The sequence below is a fragment of the Chrysochloris asiatica genome, unplaced genomic scaffold, assembly GCF_000296735.1.
Source record: "Chrysochloris asiatica unplaced genomic scaffold, ChrAsi1.0 scaffold00007, whole genome shotgun sequence".
NCBI classification, from domain to species: Eukaryota; Metazoa; Chordata; class Mammalia; order Afrosoricida; family Chrysochloridae; genus Chrysochloris; species Chrysochloris asiatica.
The window spans coordinates 4,119,387-4,129,401 of record NW_006408525.1 but is presented as its reverse complement, the minus strand read 5'-3'; the positions used below and the strand labels follow the sequence as shown (position 1 = coordinate 4,129,401).

Sequence of the window (10,015 nt, the reverse complement as noted above, 5' to 3'; positions counted from 1 at the left end):
TGCCCCAGAGGGGACCCTGAGAAGGCGTGTGTCCTGCTTTCCTGGGACAGACCTCAATGGCGTGTCCCACAGCTCCTCTGTCTGGGCCACCCAGAGCTGGAAATGGAAGGTCACAGGTCACCACTGAGCTCAGCATCTAACCATCATTCTCTTGTGTTGGCAGAGTGGCCGGACCTCTGCTGCTCTCTGCCTCCTTTCCTGACCTCGTCAGGATCAGATCCCAGAGTCTTTTGGCCAGATAAATAACTTATATTTTGTGTGTTCAGTTTATAATTTTCTCTTAGGCTCTCAAAGCTCAACCAAGGTCTGTGCTGAATCACTTTGTTTAACCCCTCCCACCCCCACCTCTGTAATGGACCAAATGAAAACCACAGTGATCAGGAGTAGCTGCTCTGCTTGCCCTGTGCCTGTGAAGGGGAGGCCACCCAGTCCCAAGGCTAGGCAGGGCAGAGAAGAGCTGGCAGAAGCCCATCGGGATGATGGCCAAAGAGGATCAATTAAGGTGGTACTGTCCAATGGGGCAGCCGTTTGCTCTATGTGCCTGTTAACGCTAGCTAGAATGAATACAAATGTAGCTTCTCAGTCACTTTAGCTGAAGATGCCTGAACTAAATGGCCTAGATACAGAATGTTTTCGGCATTGCACGCCTCTGTTGGGCAGTGTGCTCTAGATGGGGCAGCCCTTGGCCTCCCAGGCCCTATAGTGCACCCAGCCCTGTGCTGGGCTCCTGTGACACAGGACAGAGGACTGTGGAGGCTCTGTTGGACTGGGATACTGTGCTGTGGGTGGACTTCTCTGATCCTTGGTCAAGTTCTCACGCACTGTGCATCCTCCATCTAGTGCTGATGATAGCTACTCAGGTTGAACTTCCAAGCCATCCCCGTATGTTAGCATGGACTGCTCAGGACCGCAGTACTTCTGAGATGTGGGTCCATGTCACACCCCCATCTACACTCAGGATTTGGCAGCTCATCTAGCTGCTGTGGTTCTCAGTTTCCACCTTGCACATCTCTGACATGAGGCTGGACAAGTGACAAGGGACCAGTAGTGACAGAGCTTCTGCTCAGGACTAGAACTTCTCACCTGTGGTCCTCACATTAACCCTGCAGCAATGCCTGCGAGATTCTCATCCTTTGTGTGTGTATGTGAAGGAAAATCAGCCTAGGAAGCTTAAAAGATTCCTCCAAACCCCTGTGGAGCACAGTTCTACACTGATACTCATGGGGGTTGCCTTGAGTTGAGTCTGAATTAATGACAACTGGTGGTTACATCCACTAAGACAAAGAGCTAAGAGTAGACCCAGATCCTGTCCCCAATGCTTGTACATTTTCTACCACATCCAAATTTCCTGTCCAAAATCCCTGATTTTCCTGATACGATAGTGTTTTTGCCTTTATGTGCCAGTCTCTCCCAAAGGAAAAGGTGGCGGTGGTAAGTCAAGCAGTTGGTTGTGATAGTGTCCTGTTCCATGGCCACTCTTTGCCACCTACCTGGACTCTTGGTCCTGGCAGAATGGAGAAAATGTTTACTTACATCTGACCCAGCTGAGACTCCACAGAAGAAAACAAAATGGAGGGCTGCTGGGTGACCTGCAGTTCTTTAATGAGGGACCTGGACCCAGCCCAGATATGGGAACAGGGAGACTAACAGCTATGGGCAGGGGCTGGGCTGGGCTAGCCTGTGATGTCCCCAGGTGAATGGGGCTCCCGCCTGACCTTAGTCCTGGCCCAGGGTTGGAGTTGCAGTACCCGGCTGCCCGGGCATGGGCTAGCAGGCTTGTCAGTGGTTCTCTGACGGGCCGTTGGTTGTACATCTCATGATTCTGGCTCCTCAGGGCCCTGGGCCAACGCTGAAAATACTTGGACTTTCCTGGGGACCTCTCCCTTAGTAGGGAAATAGGTGTTCAAGGTCCTCTAGCTTCCGCATCTCATTGAGCCCGATGGTTACAGTTTTCCGTTGTGGTTCCCTGCGCTGCACAGTGATTTGAATAGGGTTGTTCTCGGGGAAGCTGTTCAAGTCAGTGGCCACAGTTGCAAACTGAAATAAAACAAAGCCCCTCAGGATTCCTTCCCAGACCTGATTCTGGCTTACTTTTTGTCTGTCTCTGATTTGTCTGCTAGATAGGATCTTAAATAGCTTTCTCCAACCTAATCATTGACACAAAAAGGGTCCTGAAATTGCTCAAGGTTATCTATCTGATAGTTACCAAACATGATTCAAGGCTGTGCCTCCCCAGTATGATGTTTCCACTAAGGACTGTGAACTCAGGCCTCTTTACCGTGTCCACCCTACCCCCAGGCTGTACCCTTCTTTACCCCAGTGCCCCTGTCTTCCTGGTCCACATACAAATTTTGGTACTGAATTGTGGAATCCCAAAATCTCATGGTGATGTTGCAGTCCTGGTAGGCCCTAACCTCAAAAAACCACTGCCACCAAGCTGATTCTGGCTCATAGCAACTCCCTAAGACAGGGTACAACTCCCTAGGGTTTCCTGAAGTTGCAGATTTTTACAGGAGCAGACAGCCTCATTCTCCCCTGGAGTGACTGATGAAGTGAAACTGCTAACCTTGTTAGTTGCCCTATGGGTAACCCAATAAGCCACCAGGACTCTTTAAACCCCAGAGAGACTTAATCCTTAACCCTCCCAGAGAAAATCCTAGAATTGCATGTTTTTAGGTGCTGTCAAGACGGTTCCAATTTAGCAGAACAAAACACTCCCCAGTCCTGCGCCCTCCAACAATTGTTTGAGCCCATGGCTGCTAGCAGAAAGGTGAATTGTGAGGGTCTGGGGTGGCGCTGTAGGATAAGCACTAGACTGCACACACCAGTCGTTCAGAAATCCCATACAGGTTTGCTGTGAGTTGGAACTGACTTGACAGCACTTCACAATAAAAATGTCCCCAACCTCCAAAGCCCCATACTTTATGCCCCTAGCCATCTCCCAGGGCTCACTTTGTAGGGCTTGCACCACTTGCCCACCCCAGCTGTGTTGGCTGCACGGACAGTGAGGCAGTAACTGGTGTTAGGCTTCAACTCCATCAGCTTGACGGTGGTGCCAAAGATCTTGCTGAAGATCCATGGACGATTCTTTGTCTTGGGCAGCTCATTGTCCTTTATCTTGGCTACTTCCTGCAGCAAGACCTGGTAGAAACTGACTTGCTGCTTGCCCAAGGCATAGGTCCAGGAAATCTGGGGGAAGATAGGCCCAAGACTTCCTCAGATGTGGTCTGTCCTACCACCCACCCCTGCAAGTTCAGGATGTTGTCTCCTGTTCCTTCCCCGCCCCTCAGTCATCCCTGGGTAGCCTCTTGTCACCTTGGGGTGCGCCCTCAGTCCATATGTCTTATTGACTCTAGAGTCCACATCAGGTGAGAGGGACTTTACAGAGCATCTTGTCCACCTTGTTCATTGCAGATGGGGTTAAGGGTCCAAAAAGGCTAAGTAACTCAGCTAGGGTCATACAGCAATTAAGTGGCATAGCCAAGATTCAAACCATTTCTAAAACCCACAGTGCCCTGTAACCAAGCCAACTCAAATGACTGCTGTCAAGCCTGATTCAGTGACCCTGCAGGACACAGTAGACTAGCTTTCTGACCGTAAATGTTTGTGGAAGCAGACTGCCACATCTTCCACAGAACGGTGGGTTTGAACCACTAACCTTTGGGTTAGAAACCAAGGACTTTAACCACTGTACCACCAGGGTTCCTTTCCACTACAACAGTGGTTACCAAACCTGGCTTGCCAAGCATCTCAGGGCATTTTTATGACACCTTAGACTCTGGTACTAGCTGTCTCCTGTCTGGTCCTCTATTTCCAGTTTCTTCTCTCTAGATCAGGGATTCTCATACTGGTGTGCATCAGAAAACCCTGGAAGACTTGTTGAAACACAAATTGCTGGGTCCACACCCACAATTTAAGATTGAGGAGGCCCAGGGTAGGGGCCAGAAATGTCTCTAACAAGTTGTTCTGTGATACTGATGTTGCTGGTCTGGTGTCTGGTCCCCAGAATCTGAGTTCAGGTTTGGGATGGGACTGGGGAAGCTACCTCTTTAATCAGCTCCTCAGATGGCTGATGCAGGTGCTCTGAGAACCCCTGCTAAGACTTTTTAAGTCCACCCTCCAAAGTGGTGTGCAGTCACTCTGGGGAATGACCACACTTTGAAAGGTAAAATAACAGTTTAAGTTGCACCTATGTTAAGTTCTTTCAAGTTGATTCAGACTCAGAGACCCTGTATAGGATTTCCAAGGAACCGCTGGCGGGTTTGAACTGCTGACTTTGTGGTTAGTAGTCCAGTGCTTACCCTACAGTGCCACACCAGGACTCCCAAATTGCACCCATAGTTCCCATAGCCTGATACAAATTTTGCCAATAATTTGATACAACCCTTTCAACTGTGCCTATGGCTCACAGAAAATTGTTACCATAGCTAACATTGGAAGGGCTCCCCCAAATAACCCCAGACTAACTTTCCTCCTCAATTCCCCTCTATTTCCCCTTTCCCAACTCTAGGATACTGCTACTCAACATGTAGGTCCATAGGCCAGTGACAGCCCCACCTGACACCTAGTGAATCTGAACCTCAGGGGAGAAGGCTCAGGAACCTGAATTTTAACAAGATTATCAGGCCATCAGAGAAAAAGAGGAAGACCACCAACGAGATGGATCAGCCAGGTGGCATCATTGATGGTGTCAAGTGTGGCAGCGGTAGTGAGGTTGGCCCAGGATCGGACATTGCTTCATTCTGCTGTGCATGGGGTTGCTATGAGTTGGTTTCGACTCGATGGCACCTGACAACAACAACAACATCAGGCCATCTATGTAGCAGGTTAAAGTGTGAAAAGTACTGGATTAGGACCTGAGATCAAGTGAAGCTCCAGTTTCCTCTTTAAATTCTACCTCTGTCCCACCTCCTAACGTTAACCAAAAACCACTGAGCTGATTCCTGCATCTGGAAGTCATGTTTCTTTGCCTCTGAGTTCCTGGTGGCCCTTGACCTGAGCTTTCCCTCTAATATTGATCCCTTTGTGTCTTGCATCAGAGCTCTTTAGACACACACCCTTACTAAACCATGAACTTGAGGTCAGGATGCAGGTCTGAGGCATTGTCACACTTCCCACAGAGCTCAGCCCAGTGCCTGGCATTGGATGGTGGAAAGAGGAGGCCTTTGTTGAGTGTGAGCAAGTACCACCCACCACAGCTGTGGAGTCAGTGACGGTGTGTTCACAGATGAAGGGTGCTTCCGGTACATCCACAACCACAGAGGATTCAGAAGGTGTTGAGGAGGTGTCTGTGTCCAGCTCAGGGTTGTCAAGGTCCAGAAGGCCCCCAGGGACCACTTGCGTCTGAGATTGGTGGCAGCAGAGAGCCAGGTCCCTCTTTTCTACCTTCTTGGTCAGAGAGGAAAAGCTGAATCTATTCAACTCCCCCTCCAGCATCCCTGCAAAGAAACTGCTGTTGGGCTGGGTGACGGTCAATTTGATGGGATTCAACAAGGTGGATGAGATGGGGGAGATGCTGGTGTCATCTGAGCTGCATTCAGAATCCTGCACTGGCACTGGCTTCCTGAATTGGGAGGGAAAGACAGGTGAGCAAGGTGACGGAACCAGGGAAATGAGAGATCACTGCAGCCCACTCCGTCTGGAATCTCCCTGAGGGCAGTCCTGAGTCTGATTCCCCATCATCCACAATGGCTTCTTAACAGGTCAGAACATCCTTTTTGCTCTGTAACAGTGCAGCAAACCCACTTGGGTGCTTAATAGAAATGCAGATTCCTGGTTCCTGGTCCCCAGCAATTCTAAGTCAACAGGTTTGGAGTGGAACTGAGGAAGCTGCATCTTTAATAAGATCCTTAGATGATTCTGATGTTCTGAGAAGCACAATTTGAGAACCCCTGTTAAAACTCTGAGACCCTTCTCCAAAGTGGGGTGCAAACACCCCAGGGGATGATCACAAAATGATCTATTGGGGGATGGGTAAATACCTAAAAAAGAAAATAATAACTTAAGCTTTGCTGAATTTACTGTTTACTAATTTTATTGACTTCACATTTTAAAAGCATTTCACAATATTTATTTTCAAATACATAACATGAAAATTAACAGTAGTGCAGACAAATATAAATGTATTTGGGTGAATGCTCAAAAACTCTTCCATTCTGATTTAAAAAAAAATATTTATGAAATATTTTAAGTATCTACAGAGATATCAAGAATAATATAGTAAACTTCCATTTACTCACCATTCAGCTTAAGAAATAAAACCTTATCAGTAAAGTAAAGCCCCCTGTGTATTTCTCACCCCACTGCATTCCTCATCCTCCTATCCAGAAATCACCAACACAGTGCAGTTAAATTGTGTTTCTTATTTCCCACATATGTCTATAGGTTTGTTACATATGTATGTTATCCTTAGGCAAGATCTAGTAAATTTTTTTGGTATATGTTAAAGCTTTATATAAATGCTATCATGCAGTACATATCCTCTGAAACTTGCTTTTTTATCACTCAACATCTTTCTTTAGATCCATCTATAGTGATAGATGTAGCTTTAGTTCATTCTTCTTAACTGTTGTATGATTTTCCATTACACAGATATTTGCATGGTTGCCAATTCTTTGCTATTACAATTCCCTCTCTCAACCTTTTTTTAAACAATGAAATGCAGTCCAAAAAGTTCGGCTTTCAGATCTCTTTTACTTTGGCCTAAAGTAAAAACATTTTATGTGGTAGCGTAACATACAGACTCATATAACTGTTGTTGTTGTTGTTGTGTGCTGTTGAGTCAGACCTAACTCATATGTACCCCATAGAGGATTTCAGAGGCTTTTTAAAATTTTTGTGGGAGCAGAAAGCTTTATCTTTCTCCTACAGAATGGCTGGTAGATTTAAACTGCTGGATCTTTGGGTTCTATAGATAAACTGACAAAGAGATGGAAAGATGGAATCCTGGTGTGGCATTGTAGAATAAGCATTAGACTGCTAACCATATGATTGGCAGTTCAAACCCACCAGCAGATTCTTGGAAACCCTATATAGGGTCCCTCCTAGTGGCACTGCAGGATAATGCGCTGGAACACAAGGTCAGTTTGAGCTGCAAGATCGGCCATTCAAACCCACCAGCTGCTCCTTAGAAACTCTATACAGGGTTGCTATGAGTTGGAACCAACTGAATGGCACTTAACAACAACAATGAGTTAAAATCAACTAGATGGCAATTAACAACAACGTATATATATCTTTATATATTCCCATAAAGATTTACTGTCTTGGAAACCCTATGCAGGCTTGCTATGAGCCAGAGTCGACTCCCTGGCATACCACCACTACCATAAGTATATGGAATGCAGTGACTCTATAGGATAAGCACTGGACTTCCAACTACAAGATCAGTGGTTGAAGCCCAACCACAGCTGCATGGGAGAAAGAAGTTTTCTGCCCCCACAAAGATTTTAAAAAGTCACACATCTATGCAATATATATGCTTATATATAATGTATACTGCTATACACTGTCATATACACTGTTGTTGTGAAGTGCTGTCCAGTGGGTTCCAACTCATAGCGACCATGTATAAAGTTGTGAATTTGAATTGACAATCTTGCGGTTCAAACCGACTTTGCAGTCCAGTGCATTAACCCACAGCGCCACACCAGGACTCGATATGTATAACATATACTATATATAACGTAAGGAGCTCTGGTAGCATAATGGTTATGAGTCAGGCTGCTAACTTCAAGGTCAGCAGTTTGAAACTACCAGCCGTTCCACAGGAGAAAGATGACGCTTTCTGCTTCCATAAAGATTTACAGTCTCGGAAGCCCTATACAGGGTCACTATGAGTTGGAACCAACTCCACATCACATCACTACCACCATACGTAATTTATACTTGTATGTATATATATATATATAAAATATATGGAGTATATGGAGTCCTGGTGTGGTGCTGTGGGTTAATGCACCAGACTGTCCTGCAAAGCTGTTTGAACTGCAAGGTCGGAAGTTCAAGCTCACCAGCTGTTCCTCAGAAACCCTGTACAGGGATGCTATGGGTCAGAAATGACTCAGCGGCACTTCACAACAACAACAACATATATAATATATACTTGTATATAACTGGTGTGGCACTGTAGGATAAGCACTAAACCACAAAGTTGGTTTGAACCGCAAGATCGTCGATTCAAATTCATAACCTTATACAGGGTTGCTATGAGTTGGAACCGACTGGACAGCACTTCACAACAGTGTATATAACTAAAGCAAATGTTTCGCAAAGTGGTCATTAACGTGCAATGTACTCTGGAATTTCATGTTTTATTTCATTTTTGTAATACTGGCCTCTACTACCTAAATAATATCTTAATCTGTTAATGGGTCACAATTCACAGTTGGAAGAACCCTGCTTTCGAGAACAGTCACAGAACCTTTAAGGGTCATGCAATGAGCTGATAGCAGAATTAGAACCCAGATGTCTCTGTCTCATGCTTTCCTCATACCATGCTATAGTTTCCTTCTGCCTCCAGTGCTTTCTGGTTCCTCTACTTCCTGTGCCACTTCCCTGGCTGCCTTGCCAGGTCCAGCAAGGCCACCCCTGGATCCCTTCCTCCAGTCAGCCTCTGGCTTCATGGTGGATCCTATGGACCTCATTGATCTTTTCCCAAGAAGTCTTGATCAGCTATCACGTATACTTGCCCATGTTGATTCCCCGCCCCTCCCGGGTCCTATTTAGACTGAGGAGTCTGTGTACTGATGTCATTTATACTTCAGATTGTCCTAGTGAATCTATAGACTGGATCCACTTATTGGACACACTGGTGCCGAAGTGGATGTGGAAGGCAGTGAGGCCTTCCACATCCACTTGACTTGTTCTGATTTCCCCAACAGCCCTGCCACATGGGTGTTAGCCTTATTTTGCAGATGAGAGACTGAGGTTACTGATTATGATTAACTTGTCTAAGGCCATAGATCTAAGGAGTTCTGGTAGTGTAGTGGTTACAGGATAGGCTGCTAACCTCAAGGTCAACAGTTCGACTACTAGCTATTTCTTGGGAGACCCATGACGTTCTCCTCCTGTAAGAATTTACAGCCTCAGAAACCCCATGCAAGATTGTTATGAGTTGGAACCACCACCACCAAGGCCATATATCTAAGTGGGCAGTTGTTGTTATTATGTGCCGTCAAGCCGGTTCCAACTCATAGTGACCTTGAATAGGCTTTCTTAGGAGACACTGGTGAATTTGAACTGCCGACCTTTTGGTTCAAATGGACCTTGTGAGCCAGTGCATTAGAACTTGACTTTGAACTCAGGTTTTCTCATTACCATGATGTTTCCTAAAAGCACCTACCACTCCAGTCACACCTGCTGACTTACAGTTCCTTACGGACTGGACACTCTGTTCACCCTTTCACTGAATTGGAGAAACTCCATGAAAAAGGAAAAGTGCAGGGCCCACTTTTTAAAATTATCAATAATTTCAAGAGTAGATCAGGGCTTTAAATCAAGCACAGGGGCCTTCTAAACAATGAAACAGGCCCGGTGTGTGACTGGCTCAACCCTCAGTATTCCACACTCCACTCCTTCGTTTGTCAACTTCACTTTCTTGGAAATTCAGTTCCAATAAGCCTCCAATAATTCATTCCCCAAGAAGCCACCTTGAACCCCCTAAGCTATACTCTTTCTTCAAGGTATCCCTTCATAGCACTGTGTCATTCTCATTAATGCTTGACACTCCCCTGCCCCCCACCACCACCAGATAGGGAGTTCCTTAAGGCAGGGACTGTCCTTTCTAGCTCAGCATCCCTGAAACTTAGCACTGGACCAAGCACCTCGCAGGTACTCCAAGAGCTTTGGGAAATGAAGTAAAGGAAACTAGAATCATTGAGGAGAAACACTAGACTTGACTGAGGGAAGGGAGGCTATTGGGGGACATATTACACAGGTGAAGGCATCAAGAGGGGAAGATAAAGGAAGAGAAGCCATGCAGGAGGGCATACGTGTGTGTGTGTGTGTGTGTGTG

General features: G+C 46.1%; 1 protein-coding gene across 1 annotated transcript in view; it reads right to left on the bottom strand.

Moving 5' to 3' along the window:
• Positions 1 to 1,884: 1,884 nt before the first annotated feature.
• Positions 1,885 to 10,015, bottom strand: part of FNDC8 (fibronectin type III domain containing 8) — an 8,707-nt gene continuing 576 nt past the window's right edge. Inside the window, exons 2-4 of the mRNA XM_006832324.1 lie at positions 5,194 to 5,563; positions 2,953 to 3,189; positions 1,885 to 2,037 (exon numbers count right to left, since the gene is read on the bottom strand). Of these exons, the coding sequence (XP_006832387.1) occupies positions 1,885 to 2,037; positions 2,953 to 3,189; positions 5,194 to 5,563 (760 nt within the window). The remainder of the gene's footprint in view (positions 2,038 to 2,952; positions 3,190 to 5,193; positions 5,564 to 10,015) is intronic.